Genomic DNA, 18,936 nt, shown 5'->3' with positions numbered 1-18,936 from the left:
CTCTGCAAATGAAGAACCACATCCCCTTAAATTGGCCAGAATGCTTTTCTGCTAGCTGCTAATGATGTGCATATGGAAGAGGAAGAACTTTTATCTCCGGCCCATCTAGGCTTTGAGGGAGTCATTGTATCTTTTGCTCTAAAAGTAAACAAAAATGAATTTTTCCTTAGATAAAAAATTCATAAGTGTAAGCTCAGCTTATGTTTCAAAGCAACAAAGAATTCTCCAGTGGTATGAACTTGAACTTCTAAGACCTCGGTCCACAACATCTAGTACTTAGTACCTGTCTCTACCCCAAAACTGAATTTCTTCACCTTGAGCTGAAAGTCCCTGTTTTCTGGAGTAAACCCACCTTTCTTTTAAGGAAGGAAAGAAGGAAAGATATGGAAGACCAAAAGCAAGCATCTCATGCAAATGCATATCATGATAATGGAACTTTGAAGCTGTTTAGAAGAAAGAGTTCCTACACATGAACCCTGCTGAGCATCACGGTGTGTCCCAGGAGGGCTTTGTAGCTGAAATCTGGGCAGATCTTCTATTAACCATAAGTAGAAACTTCTTCTGTAGAGGAAGAGAGAGACACAAAGTGGGGGCAACAAAACAGGTCCAGGGCTGTCCAGGAGAGTACACTAGTATACTGCTGGATGTAAAAGGCTCAGTAAGAAAGCTGACTAGGAACAGAAAGGCATAATGAGAGTTAGTATGACATGGAAGAAAGAGATCTAATGGTGGATGGTTATCAAACTACCTGAGCATAGGGAAGTCTAGCATGTCCTAGCATCCTGGTGAGTATGAAACATGCACAAAGAACTACAAGGATCAGCTCCTAACCACTCCCCAGTTCCTACCTTGCTGGGCACTTGAAAATGGTGTTTGGCTTCTCTTAGCTATGCAAATAGTGCTATAATCCCCAACATGGACAGAATTGCTCTTCAAAAGTGAAGGAGAAGTGGAGGAATGTGGGAATATTCTCTGAAACCATCCTTTGGAGAAATGTTGCTGAGCACATCTGGTAGCCCTCCCCACAATAACAAAAGTCCACTCATCCACAGCTTACTGGATACAGCAACTAAACGGACTGAAGGAGAGTAATAGAAGATCAGCTAAAGCAGCGTGCCTTCTGCCTTCATAATTTCCAAAGTAATCAGGATCACAGTGATCTTCAGTGAAAGTGGAGCAATAGATTCCCCTCCACCCCCGCAAACACATTCAGTGAAGAAAAAGTACTGACTATCTTCTCTTTTATTGTATCGTTCCACTCTGAAATAGTTTGATAGACTGAGTAAAGGATTGTAAGATAGGTTTTTAAAATATAGTTTGAACCATTGAAGAGTCAGTCAAAGCTAACTCTGAGAGCACTGCTGCATTCCAGAGCTTGCTTTTTACTGAGCTGTAGCTCTTGAATTAGGAGGCTGCAGTTATGCATCAATGAAGCAAGTTCTAGTGTTCGAAAATGTTTGTTTTTGTGAAACCTAGAGGAGCCTTGAAATCACCTTTTACAAATTCAAGAATCTATGCTCTGAAGCATTTACAAGGATCCTCCAGAGCAGTTCTTTCTGCAGATAAGCCATTCCTCTTTCCCCATATTCCAGTGTGTGAGCCCCATATTAGAGTGAGTGAGAGCTTTAACAGAGGTAACTGTGCCTTGAAGATAGGAAATAAACATCTGCGTTCATGACATTTAGTAACATGGACATCCATCAGTGTGCTGCCTAAAGATGCTTCTTACAAAGCAAAGAGGAAAATGTGTAGGAGGATGATGAAGACTAATAGCAGAGAGCATAAGTGAAAGTATAGGGATGGAGTACTACTAATAATTTGTTTTGTTTGACTGGGTCTCTTCTCATTCAGAAGTGCTTAATATAAATTACACAGGAAAAGGCCTGAAGGCCTTTATGGACTTTATGGATGCTAAGGATCTGGCCATATTACAATGATCAGAGGCTAATTCAGGAACAGGCCTATGTTCCAACATTGAACATAATACAGATTTCTTCTTTCTCAAATATTCTTCAGAGGGTGAACACCTCTGATAGACACTCAATTAATAATATTTACTGGATTACAGATTGGAAGTCTCACCTTCTCCCTGGGCAGCTGTATAAACCAGTCTGACCAGGTTCAAGAAATACCTGGAGAGAACAGATTGGAGACAGACAGGTCTGCTCCCCAAACTAGCATACTGGAGGCATAGGTCTTGTGGTGAAACAGACTGATCATTAGTTCTCAGAAATGGAGATCTGTATGAGATAGACCTGTCCAAACTTTAGGCAGGACAGATCTGCATTATAGCCTCTCTATTCAGTTAACAATTCCCTTTCTGTTAGTATGTCATCTTCAGTGGAGATTAAGGAATGCTTTGCTCTGGTTTTACCTGGCTGGATTCCCATGCTGGTCACAGTTCCCAGAGGGAGGAACCAGAGTCGCTCACTCAGACAGACCTGTCGAGTAATGTCAGAGGAGCCCAGGACCCCATCCACCAGAACCTAGTCTAAGGGCTGGACATTAACAGTATGAGGCTTGTCACTAGCAGACCTGTGACCCAAGAGGAGTCAAAAGCACAAATGTCTTGAACTGTGACACTTGGTTTATAGCCACGTATTCCCTTTGATGCAAGTTTGAGATAATCCACCTGAAGCTCCAGTGCCATCTTGTTTGCAAAGTTCCTCCCCTGATGTGACTATTTGTGGCACATTTTCCTCCTTTTCTAATCCAACAAGTTGAAAATCATTAACGGTACAGTAACCAAGCCTCCCAAAGTTTTGTTTCTATTCAGCATTTGCATAACAACTGATTTTTAGAAGCAGTTCTCCAGCAGTTTCATTCTAGATGTAAACTGTACTATGGGTACTCCCTTTATATCAGAGAATCATAGAATCAGAAAATCATATAGGTTGGAAAAGACCAGCAAGATCACCAAGTCCAACTGTTAACCTAACACTGCCAAGTCCACCACTAAACCATGTCCCTAAGCACCACATCTACTCGTCTTTTAAATACCTCCAGGGATGGTGACTCAACCACTTCCCTGGGCAGCCTGTTCCAGTGCTCGACAACCCTTTCTGAGAAGAAATTTTTCCTAATATCCAATCTAAACCTCCCCTCATGCAACTTGAGGCTGTTTCCTCTCATCCTATCATTTGATACTTGGGAGAAGAGACCCAACACCCAACACGCTACAACCTCCTTTCAGGTAGTTGTAGAGAGTGATAAGGTCTCCCTTGAGCCTCATTTTCTCCAGGCTAAACAACCCAAATTCCCTCAGCTGCTCCTCATAAGACTTGTGCTCCAGACCCTTCACCAGCTTTGTTGCCCTTCTTTGGACTCGCTCCAGCACCTCAATGTCTGTCTTGTAGTGAGGGGCCCAAAACTGAACACAGTATTCGAGGTGCGGCCTCACCAGTGCCCAGTACAGGGGGACGATCCCTGCCCTTGTCCTGCTGGCCACATTATTCCTGACACAAGCCAGGATGCTGTTGGCCTTCTTGGCCACCTGGGCACACTGCTGGCTCATATTCAGCCGGCCATTGACCAATGCCCCCAGGTCCTTTTCTGCCAGGCAGCTTTCCAGCCACTCTTCCCCAAGCCTGTAGTGGTGCATGGGGTTGTTGTGCCCCAAGTGCAGAACCCAACAGCCCTGTTGAACCTCATGCAGTTGGCCTTGGCCCATCAGTCCAGCCTATTGAGATCCCTCTGCAGACCCTTCCTACCCTCCAGCAGATCAACACTCCCACCCAACATGGTGTCATCTGCAAACTTACTGGGAGTGCACTTGATCCCCTCGTCCAGATCACTGATTAAAGATATTAAACAAAACTGGCCCCAGTACTGAGCCCTGGGGAACACCATTTGTGGATTTAACTCCATTCATCACAAGAAGAGCATCTGGGCCCACATTAACAGCTTCCCAAATTTAGCCAGCTACTCAATTTGATAGATTTTGCAAAGCTCTCGAGGCAGCCTGTCTCCCTTACGTAGGCTTCCTCCCAGCCACAGTAAGATTTTTCATGCAATAGCGCTCTCGTGGCACTAGTCAGTGAAACAGTTTGCAGAGAAATTGTCCCTTTTGTGCTCCCAGTTCCAACTGACCCCCCAGGAGAAATCAGTAGAGGGCAGGAGGAGAGAGAGGAGCAACCTGATTCAGGTGTGCAGAGTGGGTGGGCAGATGGAAGAATAGGTGTGTAAAGGAAGTGGCAGTGGGTGGTGGGGTGTGGGCGCATGTCAGTGCACTCCCATATACAGTAAAAAGCAAAATCACACCCTCTCACCTGAGCCATATATTGCAGGGGGTCCTGGTGGGCCTGGTGGGCCAGGTGGGCCAGGAGGTCCAATTTTTCCATAACCTGGTAAGCCAGGTAGGCCAGGTAATCCTGGAGGTCCTCTGGGTCCAACAACTGAATCCCCTTTTGGTCCCTATCAGTGATAAAAAGTATTTCTTTGAATGTATCAGTTTCACTGCTGCAGGGCCTTCATCTCTGGTGGCAACATTTTCTGAAGGCCTGCCACCACACCACTGTTTAGACATGAGTCTGTACATAATCTTTTTCAAGAAGGCATGGATATTAATGGAAAATGAAAAATATGACCATATACTAAACTAAGTTCAAGAATTTAAGTTTCAGAAAGCTTTCTGAAAGTTCTCACACCTGTTCCTGAGTAGCTGATATCTGCAACACTCTCGACAGTACTCTGAGTCCTGCATCTCAACTCTGCTCATAATGAGACTACTCGCTTTGATGTGCTTGTAAGATAAGAGTTTGTCTGAAGGTGGTGGAGAGCTTTAACATGAAGTGTGTCTATGCAGGGTGTATGTCTCATGATGAATGTTGTCTTCTCCCTCCTGTGATGAAATGTCAGCTCATATCCCTTAAGTTCTCCAGCTGCCAGTCTTCCAGATTAAAAAGGCTCCAACTCTCTATGTGCAATGCACACATTTGTTACCAGATCCCAGGGACAAACTAGTTTCCGAAGAATTAGTACATTTGATTCCAAAGCAACTGTGGTGGCAATTACCAGAAGATAAACCAACTAGGTAGAGATTAGACAGTGGCTGAACTTTATAGGAATGATCCAGGCAGGTACACACTGGACTTTTCATTCATGTTTTTGGATTACTGGAATAGAAAATAAGATTAATTATTTAGATGGCCAATAATTTTCAAGTCAGCCTCTGTCTAACTTTATATAGCCTACTTTAGCCTCTATGGGGATATAAGTAGTAGCATCAGAAGACATACAAGCTGCCTTGTTTTGTAATGCTATTAATAACATAAATCTACATACTGATGTAGTTGTATTAGACAGCCGAGCATAACGTTACATCAGTTTTTCATAGCAAATGAATTCTGTGTGTAACAGCGAAGTGTCTGTGTGTATGCCTAATGCAACTCTCTTGTATTCACCTGATGTTTAGCGTATGAGTTTTTATATAGTCTTTAGCACTATCTTGATGTTTGTCCCTTTTTAGTGCCTTCTAAATTAAAATAATGGGTACCCACAAATATTCCTATTCTACAATTCACGTGACTTACAACTAATCCTGGTCTTCCAGGCGGTCCAGGAGGTCCTGTCAGAAAAAACCCTCCATTTGGTTCTCCTTTTTCTCCTTTTACACCAGTGACTCCATTGTCTCCTTTTTCACCCTTTAAAGAGAATATATTTTAAAACATGGAGCTAAAGTGAGATCAGAACTCTATGCACTCGTCTTTTAAAGCTACGTGAAATCTCTGACCTTAATAAAGAGAAGCATCTGCTCAAAATCTTTTTGACATCACTTCCTTCTTCAGTGATACGGAATGAAAAGCAATGCTTTCTCTACTGAGGCTGCAAGGCTCTCTCAGGGGAGGTGTGGTTAGGTGGAGGCAGAGAAAATGCCTCTATTCCTGTTTCCTGCTACTCTACCCAGCAAAACCTTGTTCTGTGCTGTAGCTGCAGGCAAAGAGAAAGTCAGAGGAAGCATAATACCCTGGCTTTCTGCTTTTCTCCTTCAACAAAGAAAAAGCAAAGCAAGATAGACATGGAATAGACAGATATTTAAAAGTATGTGGCAAAGTGAAGATTACTGTGCATAGGATGGAAGAGAAGGGCGGGGGTGTGTACCAGGAAAACAGAAGAGACACCACACAAAATTGCAGACACTTTGAACTGCCTGTCTTCTCCTGTCGTTTATTGTTGATTATCAGTTAGTTTGGGGAACGGAGTGATAGGTAAGAAGCAGAACTTAAATACTGGGTCATTATCTCTCTGTGCAAAACGAGCCACAGCAATTGTAGGTTCCTCCTCACATTATTTCCTTCTGTTTGTCTGCTGTTTCTTTTCCTTCAACTTTTTCTGGTCTGCTTTGTTTCATCTTTCTGAGAAATAAACTTATGAATAGATTGACCATCCTTGACTATCTAAGAAACCTGAAGGTGCACAAGTCCATGGGACCTGATGAGGCGCATTTGCGGGTCCTGAGGGAACAGGCAGATGTAGTTGCTAAGCCGCTATCCATCATTTTTGAGAAGTCATGACAGCCTGGTGAAGTTCCCACTGACTTGAAAAGGGGAAACATAGCCCTCATTTTTAAAAAGGGAAAAAAGGAAGACCTGGGGAACTACAGGCCAGTCAGTCTCACCTCTGTGCCTGGAAAGATCATGGAGCAGACCCTCCTGGAAATTATGCAAAGGCACATGGAAAATAAGGAGGTGATTGGTGACAGCCAACATGGCTTCACTAAGGGTAAATCATGCCTGACAAAGTTGGTGGCCTTCTGTGATGGGGTTACAGTGTTGGTGGATAAGGCAAGGGTGTCTGACGTCATCTACCTGGACTTGTGCAAAGCATTTGACACTGTCCCACATGACATCCTTGTCTCTAAATTGGAGAGACATGAACTTGACAGATGGACCACTCTGTGGATAAGAAATTGGCTGGATGGTCGCACTCAAAGAGTTGCAGTCAATGGCTCGATGTCCAAGTGGAGACCAGTGATGAGTGGTGTCCTTCAGGGGTTGATATTGGGACTGGTGTTGTTTAACATCTTTGTCAGTGACATGGACAGTGAGATTGAGTGCACCCTCAGCAAGTTTGCCGATGACACAAGCTGTGTGGTGTGGCTGACACGCTGGAGGGAAGGGTTGCCATCCAGTGGGACCTTGACAGGCTTGAGAGCTGGGCCTGTGCGAACCACATGAAGTTCAACAAGGCCAAGTGCAAGGTCCTGCATGTGGGTTGGGGCAATCCCAAGCACAAATACAGGCTGGGCAGAGAATGGAGTGAGAGCAGCCCTGAGGAGAAGGACTTGGGGGTGATGGTTGATGAGAAGATCAACATGAGCTGGCAATGTGCGCTTGCAGCCCAGAAAGCCAACAGTATCCTGGGCTGCATCAAAAGAAGTGTGACCAGCAGGTCAAGGGAGGTGATTCTGCCCCTCTACTCCACTCTCTTGAGACCTCACCTGGAGTACTGCATTCATCTCTGGGGCCTCAACGTAAGAAGGACATGGAGCTGTTGGAGCGAGTGCAGAGGAGGGCTGTGAAGATGATCAGAGGGCTGGAGCACCTCTCCTATGAAGACAGGCTGAGAAAGTTGGGCTTGTTCTGCCTGGACAAGAGAAGGCTCCAGGGAGACCTTATAGGAGCCTTTCAGTACCTGAAGGGGGCCTACAAGAATGCTGGAGAGGGACTTTTTACAAGGGCTTGTAGTGATAGGACAAGATGCAACAGTTTTAAACTGAAAGAGGGTAGATTTAGATTAGATTTTAGGAAGAAATTCTTTACTGTGAGGGTGGTGAGACACTGGAACAGGTTTCCCAGAGAAGCTGTGGATGCCCCCTCCCTGGCAATGTTCAAGGCCAGGTTGGATGTGTCTTTGAGAAACCTGGTCTAGTGGAAGGTGTCCCTGCCCATGGCAGGGGGGGTTGGAACTAGATGTTCCCTTCCAACCCAAACCATTCTATGATTCTATGATTCTATGATTCTATGAAGAGAAGAGGCAAAGGGCAAAGCAAGAATAGCAGGTAGCTGAAAGCATGTAGAGATGGCTACACGTAGCTCCTCCTCTGTTCTTCTTTTTAGTTTCCCAGTAAACAGGACTATAAGGCTTTCTGTATGGCATGACATTTTGCAAAGATGAAGGACTAGGTAAAAAAATGAGTTCTTCATAGTTAAAGCTGTAAAGCTACAGACACTACTCTATAAGATCAAAGAAGCCATACCAGCTCTGCCATGCATGCATGAGGCACTTTATGTCATAGGAACAACAGGTGCACTCAGCCAAGCAGAAGCAAAATCTGAAAACCAGATGGCACTAAGAGTCCTTCAAGGAAGCTGACAGTACACTGCTTCTGGTGGCATCATTAAATTAGAACTGGATTCCATTTTTTTCAGATATTCTACTCACATAGAGCCTTGTTCACTTAAAAACATTTAAAATAATATTGCATTGGTATTAATTTTTGTCACTTGAAGCAGTCAGGAGAATAATGGAACAGAGAGAGATCAAACACATCAAGGTATGGGTGTACTTCCTTGTAAATGATTCCAGAGAAAGTAGATTCCATCTCTTTGACTTATTTTATTCAGTGCGCTTAAAAGATAAATTGTATTACGCAGAGGTGATTTCCCCCCGCCATGTGTCAACTGTTGCTAAATTTTTCTAGAAGCCCTTTAGGTAAGGGACGTCTCTTACCTGAACTGGCATGGAAACAAAAGCATTCATTTATGGCAGATAATTTATACCAACTTATGTTAGATAACAGTGAATTATGACTCACTTTAATGCCACCAGGAAGGTAAAAAACCTCAGTAATAAAGTTTTTTCAAAAGTAATATTTATATACTCCTGTCATCTTCTATCTCTATACTTGCAATAAACTTGTCTATGCAGCTGGAGTTTAAGAAATTAATATAATTTGTAATTGCTGATACTCTTATATGTTTTGTATATTTCACCGTGCTACACTGTTTTATGCTTTATTTATAGCAAAGTACACTTTTAAAAAAGCTTAACAGAACTCAAACACAAATGGGATATAATTACCTTTATGCTATTAATAAAGTGGCTGAAATATGATGGAGGCAAAGGTGGACCTGAAAAATGAAGAAAATACAATAAAGTACAATAATGACCTGTAATTTTCTTTTTAAAAGCACTCGTTTGGATATTACTGGTTTAGGAGTTTGAAGGAAAATTATTTGCAATAATAACATTAACCTTTAAATCTAACAGATATTTTTAGTTTAGTTTCCTAGCAAAGCAAGGCTTACATGCACTATCTTGTCTGTCACTCCTCCACCTTAATAACTTCTGAATCTGATTGTGAATTTCAGACAAATTTGAAAGCAAAGAAGGCTCAAAGATGAAAAATTCCCAGTTTTCTGAAAAAATGGCAACTGGGCAAATGGTGAAAGAGAAGCATCCAAATGAACCCCTTTGATGGAAACCAAAGTAAAAGAAAAGCTTTCCACATGTTTTGCCAGCAGTGGTGTGGCCAGTAGGTAGTTGTGTCATTTTTTACGCAAGGACAGTGCCATAACTGACAAGAGAAAGAAACAGTGTTACTGCCATGCTGCTGATCATAGAATAATTGTTCCTTGACATTTTTCTGCAACAAAAAACAATACCAGTATCAATGGTTAATACCACCTGTGTTGTGGTGGCCAGTCAAAGCTGTCAAGCCAGCACAAAAAGTCTAAAAATCCTTTCTTTTATATTCTTTCTAAATATTCTGTTTGGCAAACGCTTGGGAAAAAAGACTGTTTTACAGCTGCCTGTAACAGCTCAATGCAATTTCAAATGTGTTCTGAGTAATTTTTGAGATCTTTGGGTCCAACCCTATGCCAGCCATAGGACTCGGATCTCAGTATGCTCTCTCAGATACAATTAAGTCAAGCAGACACTCTATACATCTGTACTGTGGGACAGAAATGTATTCCCACTGTGGCAGCTATTTTGATTTTATTTCAACCCTGCCAATTATAGCTTGCTGCAGTGATTTGCTTGATCCATGTGAGAGGATGGGGAACTGGCAGGTGGAATGGAATGGTAGGTGTCCTTTTCAGATGTTGCTTAGTACTAATCTCTACACTGGGCAATATCTGAGGTCTTTCTAGGATGACCAGCAAGCAGACTAGGCCTGGGCAAGGTATGTGAGGAACAGGGAGGTCACCACTCAAAGTGGAAATCAAAAATCTGTGGTAGGGAACCAGTAGGCTCTACCTACACTGGTGGGTAAACTATTAAACCAGTTCCTCAGCTCTGAGGTAAAATGGCACAGCTTCCATCCATACAGTTAAACTGTCCTCCTCACTCCCGAAGCATGAGAGACTTATCCATACAGTTTACTGCACCAATCCCTGGCTTAAGCTATCCCCTAGACCATCCTATTGTCTGGGAAAGTGTTACTTGTTGTAGGCTGAATCCAGGACAGGAAATATGAGAACAATTAAACTGCAGGACAATTGTCCTTTGTGTCCTGTGTCTATTTAGTTTACTAGTATACACAGCCAGAGAAGTTTGCCTGACATGGCTTCTCAACAGGCAAACCTAGTTCAGTCCTCTTCTGTAGACATCCAGTGGAGGGCTGGTAGACAATTTTTGGCAGGACCTTTAGGGATCTTAACACTAGCCAGAGGGAAAAATACTTTGTTGTGTGGTTTCTGCTGGTAGACCAGACATTTTCATTTCAGTTGGTTTTCAGATGTTGCTGAAACAGAATAACAGCACTTTGCCTGTGCATAATCAATGGCAAAATTATGCCCTCCCAACAATCATAAAGTCACAGAACTTTGATGACCTTTCTTTTAGAAAATGGGAAGCTACACTGCTTTCAGTTCTGGGATCTGATCTAGAAATCAGCTTAGCCCCTGGAGCAACAGAACTCACTTATCACCAGAATTAATGCTTGCCCAGCGAGAAGCCATCTTGCTCCACCTCACTGATTTTCCATTCCTTCCAGGATTCACAGAGAAAAGAGTGAAATGTCTTCTTCATACAGAAAAGAATGTCTCACAACAAACAAACAGGCCAAAGGGTGGATTTGGATGAGTGTGAAAACTTGTCCAGTATGCCAGGTTGGCCTTTTGGGGAATGATCCACAGGCAATTGGGTCTGAGACTATGATACAGTGAAGTCTCCTCCTCTATTTCTTAATGTGTTTTCTTACAAGGCTTGCACAAGTGGTTGGAACACGATAGTTACTACACTTGCCTTTATATAGAGTAGCTAAATAAAATGTGACCCGCCATTTATGCACTTTTTGCATTGGCTTCATATTTTTGCATGGTATCAATTAATAAAGCCTGTTTGTAAGGTTGGAGAGGAGACATTTTTTGAAGAGGAAAATTAAAACCACAGCATGGACAAGTACCACAGTTTAGAAAGCTTTTCTGATTGCTGGAACTCAACAGATATTGTAGTGGAAGGAGCTTCAGCCATCTGTCCCTCAGAAAAGGTTTTGAAAAGTTCCTGTACTTTAATCATGTTCCACTACCCTGCAACTTCTGACTTGTGAATTTTCACTGTCAAAGATTATGTGGGTATCTGTGAGACCTAGAGAATTAGTTTGTATGAAAGAATATTTTAGCAACTACATCAATGAGCAAGAACCAAACAGGAATATTTTTTAGAGCAGCAACAGAACTGATATTAATTAACGTATTTTAACTTCACGAAATATTGAGGCTGGTCGATCTATTTGGATTCGGTTGGCAAACAAATGAATAAATCTGTTATTTTAGGAGAAAGGTAAATTCAGTTTGCAGTTTTACAAGAAGAACATAAGCATAATGCTATCATAATCCTCTCCTTCTGAAGGACCTGAAATTAGCAGGTATAGGCAAATATACTTGTAGGACATTAATTTGCATTAAATACAGAACCTAGGAGGGAACAGACATGTTCGTGGTGGATAAACCAGCACAGAAGAGAAAAATTTCTTAATTTCTGCTTAGGAATGCTTCTTGCTTCTTCTTTTTATAAGTTTATTGATGACTAGGAAGTGCTAATCACTTATTTTCAGGCACTGGATATTGACCAGAATAAAAATTAATGAGGACAAGGCAAGAAAACAGATTTTAATAGAACAAACAGATGTCCTCTTAAAAATAACCAAAATATCATCTTCAGTCAACAGAACTGAGTCTTTGGAACATGACAGAAATATCCATATAGATGTAGTTTTGTATTTATTATCAACACATTAGAAGACAAAGATTATAAATATGGTATAGTAACATTAATTTGATATACTGCTGCTTCTATTTCAAATGATTTCTGGCACTGACCAAAGCCTTATCTCAGTATTTGGGATTTAAAAAAACATATAGAAAAGGAAGAGTTTGTAATAGCAATCTTTTCAAACAGGTGCTTGTTTCTGTAAGTATTTTTGAATGTGTAAGAATTAGCAATGTGTATCAACTTTTTGATAAAGTAAATCAAATCTTTGGTGCAGAACATCTGTTATGATGCTCCTACCGCTAGTGAACTGGTATTTTTAGTTCACACAGACTTTTCATGATTATCACAAATAAAGCATAGAATATTAAAAAGTTGGTTGAAATGGAGATCATCTAGTTCCACCTCCTTCTGGAAGTGGGACTGTCACCAACAAATGACTGCCTTGAACTCAGAATGCAGAGGTATGTTACCCTGAAATGGGGAGCACTGGATTTTAGCCCAATTGGCTCAAAAAGATTGGCAAGAAAATGGCATGTCAGGAAATGGACGTGATGTTCTTCTAAGATTTAAAAAAATCTCCGACCGGCCAGTTACATTTCAGTATCTATTCTTGTACTTAATACATTCGTAATACTCACAAGTGTGCAGTACAGATACTTCTTTTCAGAAGACATTTTTGATAACATTATGGGCTTTGTTGTTCGAAGTTCTGCAAGGAACCTAGGTATAAGTCTTTAGGCAGGTAAGGCTGCAGGGGTAAGTATCAAAGTACTTTACTGAATTGCTTTTTAAGTTAAACATGTATTGCTTTACAGGATGTCAATGTCATATCAGATTTAGTATACCTGGTGGTCCTGGAGCTCCTCTGTCTCCCTTTTCTCCTTTTAAGTCCGCTGAACTGTGCAGCCGCCAGGAATCTCTGTTTGCTTTAGCACCTGCCGTAAAAGCATCACACATTCTTGAGAACTTGGAAACAGCAGGGACTACAGCAGTGACAATCAAACCACCGAAAGTGAGAGCAGACTTTTCCACACACGTGGGGCACATGGCTCCAGTCCCTGTATGCTTGTCTCACTCTCCTCATGAACATTGAATGGCTGCCTGATTGTCCTCTCTGATAAACTCCAACATGTGCAAGACAACCTCTCTCTTACAAGTCAGTCTTTCACTCTGCTTTCCCTAACCACCTAGCCTAAGACCCTCTGAACCAACCCGTTCTCACTGCATTTGTGAATTTCACTGAGGCAAGTGCAGAAACAGTTCTTGAGTTATGGCTCTGTGTTTGATACCACATCTGCTATCTCCAGACTCCAAAACAAACAAATGAATGATAATATCTGCAACTGTGAATGTCAAAAATGTTATTTATTTCTCCTTCATGTCATCAAAGCGTTAATAATGAAAAAATGTTCTCTGAAAACAGAAACGCTTTTAGCATAATTTTCCATCCAGGTAAGCTAAGGGTAGAATTGCACCACAATACATTTGCATAGACCTTCTGTTTTTCCAGATATCACTTAACTTTCACAATACCCTTACCCTATAAAATATCTGGGTAAAATGACCCCTGAGTACTTAGACTTCTTAGGTCTGATTTCTCTCTTAATTCTGCCTGAGTAATTGCTAATAACTTTGCAAAATTCATGTAAAATAACATCACTCTGCCACAGTAACATCTTATAGCCACTTCCTTCAGGTAGAAATGCCTTTTCAAGTTTAAGGTGAGGTGGTTCTATTCTGAGTTATGAGCAGAAAGGGTCCCGAAGTACAATGACAAGCAGATGCAAGACACATCTCTTGAAGTAATTTTTAATGCTTCCTTGCCTGTGATATCTTCAGTCCCTGTGGTCAGTTGTGATCTCTGCTGGGAGTCAGTGGATCACTGAGAACGCTGGCTCTTTTCTAACCTGATCTGATTACATTTGTAAATTTCACTGGGACAAGCACAGAAACAATCTCTTGCTAGGGTACCCAGTCCATGCTCCATGACCTGGTGTCACTTATAAATAAGACTTTACTGGTAAGAAAGCCTTAGTCTGAAAAATAGTTACAGCATTTTTCCTTCTTCTACTTGTGCAGAATGGCTACAAATACAGAAGAATGAGATGGACTTCTTCCCTTTCAGAGCCATATGTTACAATAGAAATTTCCAGACAGTTCCTCTCCGCCCTTCTCTTTTTTCAGCCATGAGAGGTGAAAGTTGGTCATATTCCTATGGGTTTCCCCATGATCTGTCTGGTGACTCAGCCTCCAGCTGTGAGCCCATGTTGAAATGTCTATTGACAGAGCAGTGGGGCCTCCTTTTATGTTGCACTGAGGCCAATCACACAATCTCTGAGGTGTGTAGTTAGACAGTTTTCCTAGTTGTCAGCTGTCTAACTGTGACATCTTCAGAGTTATTTTCCAGGCAGATTTCCAGTCCAGTCATCAGCATTTTAGGTCATCTTAAAATATTGAGATCAATACAGAAGTTATACAAGCAAGCTCTGACTTTCTCTTCATCAAGATGTCTTTCTTTACCACTTAGTATATCCACTCTTGCCCCTTATCCTGATCCCTTGCACTCTTTTCCTTCTCTTCCTTTCTTTTTCCACTTGAATCAAGGTAGCCTGGTCTTTCCAAGTGTCTCAGTCATTGCTGAGGGAGAGGAGCTGTTCCAGTTGCTGATATCAGCCCACTGCCTACTCTCTGGACCATGCTAGAGAACTGGTCCCCAGATAGCCATATCATCCTCCAGAAACAGCCCCAAGTCCCAGCATTTGGAGCTGATGGAAGATATACTACTGCTGCATTATTCAACTTGTTTTGCATGCGCTGTTTTTGCCATGCAGGCTCTGACTTATCTGATTAAACTGTAAACTCTCTAGATTCCTTTGCACAGTGATGGGAACAGTGATTTAATTCCCAGGAACGTGGGAACAGGGAAACGGGTTCAGGCTGTGCATTAAAGGCTGCACTACTGCCTTTTTCCACAAAATTACCCTGAAAATATAATAAATAGGCAGGAATAATTTTTTATCATAAGTAGTTAAATAAAAGGAGGAAGACTACTGACTTTATTTCCTCCATGATCTTGAGAAGACGTCCTTCTCCATTGTGTGCTACTGGATTGTAAGAAAACTGTAGGCTGCTCCCTGTCAATGTTCTGAGACTTTGTTTTAATGTCCCAACTCTTTTTTTTTCTACCTCCAAGAAGCTCCAAAGGGGCAAAACTGTCACAGAACTCTCTGCTACCCTTGGAACTGGAGGACTTCTGCCCAATTTGGTCAAGGCAGCAGTATTTAAATCAGGATTCACCATTTTTTTTTTGGTGCAGAATTGCTACCTGTTTCCCTCTGCACGTAACTGAATCCATCCTTGGAGCATGTCTTTGAGGAAGGACAAAAGCACTGAACCACTGGTGCACGCTTGTGTTAATTTTAATGCTTGGTGCACACAGTAAGTGACTGCTTTGTGCTTACCTGGTGGAGTACTAGCTCAAGAATGGAACAGTCAGACCACTACAATAAACTTAAAATGAGATGAAAACTGTATGCACATAGTGTCGTTTCCTCCTTAAACCAAAGAAAGATGAATTAGGTTTCATGAATGTAGGATTTACTGTTTGGGTTGAGAATTAGTATGCATTTAGAGAAAAGAAACTATAATGATTTATTGAATAAAACTGACAAGTTTTAAACAAAATTGTCATAGTAAAGATCCTCACTTTCAGCCTTTTTTTAGGATGAAAGTCTAAAAAAATCAGAATGTCCTTTATCAGCTTGGAGTCAACTCTTAGAACTAAGGAAAATGCCTTGAACTAGGAACTTTGGACTCTCTGTGGGCATTTATTCTGTTAGATGATGGATTCTTTGTTAAAAACAAAAATATGGACGGAGAAATCTTTTGGAGTCTCTATGTGTAGGGGGAGACAAGCAATTGGAAGACTTTGAATTTAGGAACAGCACTGGACAGCCTAGGCTCTATGGACTTACTTCTGTGGTTATAGACCTGCAGAAATGTGGACAAGCACAAGACTTAGGCTTTCACTCATTAAGAGGTGAGTCAGTCATTCAGCAGTAAGGATTCAGAAAGAAAGCTCAGAGCATCAGTTTGACCCTCTGTTGTCCTGAAACTCGCCTCCACTAAAAGGAGTGAAAACTAATAGAACTTCTCCAGCCTTGTGACAATTTCTCCAGGGTCCTCATTGTGGAGTTTCTCATCCTCCTTCCCCATTAGTCTTACTTCCTTCTCTGTCTGACTGTCAGGTTTTTGTGCTAGCTACTCCCGAACCCCAGAAATTACTTTCTTTTCAACAGGTTTCACCTTCCTTGTGAAGGAGGGGATGAAAAACATTTCTTCTGTCTCAGCAGAAAATTCACACCTCTCCCTCACAGAAAGAACTGTTAATAGCTTCTTTCTTTCCCTCAGCAATATTCTCTGGAACTCCAGCAGCCAATATGTGTTGACCATGCCTGTGATAATTTTCTTTTAAGCAAAGGATGAGAGGTCTGACTACAAGCTCAGGTTTTTTGGTATCAGTCACTCAGAGAAGGGAAATGTTTTTGACACCATCAGCAAACACTGGAGAAATGAGATCATCTGGTTACTTGCTGGGATGTAGTATCAGGTGGACTTTAGAATTTGCATTTTAGGAGTCTTGCCAGAGCAGAGAGTAATGATTTAGCGCAGCTATGTGTGACACCTCTGCTCTGACAGAGGACTTCTGAGATTAGATCTTGCAGAAACTGTGTTGCACTGCTTGATTTATAAATCTTAGTTTTCAAAGTACAGACCTAGGCTGATTTGTTCTTTAGCCTACATGGACTGGACCAAGATATGATCTTACGGTTTCACCAGAAAAAGAAGCAACACCACCTTTTTTTCCCCCCCATAAACCCAGTTATGCAATAGCCAAGAAAAAGCAAAAAGATCTTAACTAAGAAAAAAAAACAAAAAAAAAGCTTATTTAAACCAAGGTACAAGAAAAGAATTACTCACCATGGACATTAAGAGCTTCTTGATTTCCAGGGTAAGGAGTGCTCACCTACAGACAAAGAAATCTATTAAAAATTATCCATACACATTAACCAATGGAAGTGCATTACTTGGTGTGACTGAAAAGCCTGGAAAATTTGCATGCAGTAAATATTATAACAACACTTTGGGATTATCTCCGGTTTGACAAGATCCCAGTAATTAGCTGATCAAGCTTTTTCAGGATTGTGCTCTCTTTAACATGCAACATGCTTTCAGCAAGAGGGTAACAACATGCATTTTGAGGTATCAGCAAATCCTACTCTCAGTCATGCCAGTGAAGCGTCAGAAAACTCATTCTCCAAGAACAATTCTGAATTTACATCACTGCGTTTGAAAGCAGGATTTTATTTTTGATTGTAGGATCACAGACTGTTTATAAATTTTTCATCAGACCACGGCTATGCCTACTGTCTGATGTTGACATGCTCCAGATGCATTGAGACCACAACTGGGAGGCAGAAGCTATTGTAGTCTGTCCTGTTCTGACACCAGCCACCTGTAACAGCGGGCATGCTACTTACCTCTACTGCCTGTCTTCAAAATAGGGACAGTGCAGGAATTAGAATGTGGCACAGTGCTTGGAAATGGACAGATCTTAGTACTAGCTAGTACTATTTATATGAATCTAAGCAAGTGTACAAAAAAAATCGAAGGTGTTGCATCTGGCTAATCCTGTAGTATTAGCTCTTAGAAGTCTTACTCACATGGATAGCTCCATTAACTTCAGAAGGTCAGTTCACATGAGGAAAACTTGTGGGGTTCAGTCTGTAGTTCTTTATCAATATTCATTTATGTAGGCATGCACAGCAGACTTCTTATCTATAAACTTGGATAGGTTTAGGAGATTATTCACAAATGTAGGACAAATCTGTCTAGCATACTCGGATGCACAAAGAGGTGTTTATAAGTACAGGTTTCTATTACTTGTGCACATAAAAGTTACTGCTATTATTCACTGATTGAAACCTTCTTGAAAAGTGACCTTTTATTATTATCTGAAATTCAGAAAAAATAGGCTTGTATTGTTTGAAAGATTCCACAGAGAATCATAGGAGAGTTGAGGCTGGAAGGCATCTCTGAAGATTGTTGAGCCCAAGGTAGGATCAACTACATCAGGTTGCTCAGGCCCTCGTCCAGTCAGATTTCAGAGGTGAGGCTGACTAATCCTTATGTAATTATGGACATATGTCATTAACATACAAGAATGTTATACGGTGGGAGTGCGAAGATTTAAGGGAGGAATTCAAAGAGGTAAAAAGATGGTGCCTGGAGGTGGTAGGCCAAAACTGTAGAAATGTCAAATTACCCTAGAGTAATGACTATTTATCATTAATTAGCAGAAAGATCCATAAGCTGGGATACATATTTCTTCAGCAGTAAGGGTACGGTGATGATGAGTACCAATGTATCTAGTATAGTGTAAGTGAAGAGCTACTTCTCTAAAATAAGTGAAGAAAAACAGGAATGGAGATTGGAGGAGGGGGCACAATACTGTTTTGAGCTGTACTGTCTAACAGAAAAGTAGAACAGCCATACTGCACACCACATTATTCGGGGGAGGACTGTGGCTCTCAAAGACAGAATCCTTTCCAAGTACCTAATCCACAGCTTAACAGTAGAATATTTCTGTAGGGGAAGTACTTCCAGGACTGGACTCTGTTTGAAGTTAATTTTAGGATGATAATTTCCATGACTCATTACATGAAAATTGCATCAGGGTGTTCTGAAAATATAAATCCCATCTCCTTTCTTTTAACA

At 41.3% G+C, this 18,936-nt stretch overlaps 1 protein-coding gene across 3 annotated transcripts in view; it reads right to left on the bottom strand.

The window, feature by feature from the left end:
- COL15A1 (collagen type XV alpha 1 chain) overlaps positions 1-18,936 on the bottom strand; it is a 144,293-nt gene that overhangs the window by 8,699 nt on the left and 116,658 nt on the right. For all 3 annotated transcript variants that reach the window (XM_068396726.1, XM_068396727.1, XM_068396729.1), the window contains 5 exons: positions 17,140-17,185; positions 13,005-13,094; positions 9,022-9,071; positions 5,532-5,642; positions 4,269-4,413 (listed from right to left, as the gene is read on the bottom strand). In XM_068396726.1, the coding sequence (XP_068252827.1) occupies positions 4,269-4,413; positions 5,532-5,642; positions 9,022-9,071; positions 13,005-13,094; positions 17,140-17,185 (442 nt within the window). The remainder of the gene's footprint in view (positions 1-4,268; positions 4,414-5,531; positions 5,643-9,021; positions 9,072-13,004; positions 13,095-17,139; positions 17,186-18,936) is intronic.

This window comes from Nyctibius grandis, chromosome 3 (genome assembly GCF_013368605.1).
Source record: "Nyctibius grandis isolate bNycGra1 chromosome 3, bNycGra1.pri, whole genome shotgun sequence".
NCBI lineage: Eukaryota > Metazoa > Chordata > Aves > Nyctibiiformes > Nyctibiidae > Nyctibius > Nyctibius grandis.
The sequence above is the reverse complement of the archived record's forward strand: the minus strand, read 5'-3'. Positions and strand labels throughout refer to the sequence as shown.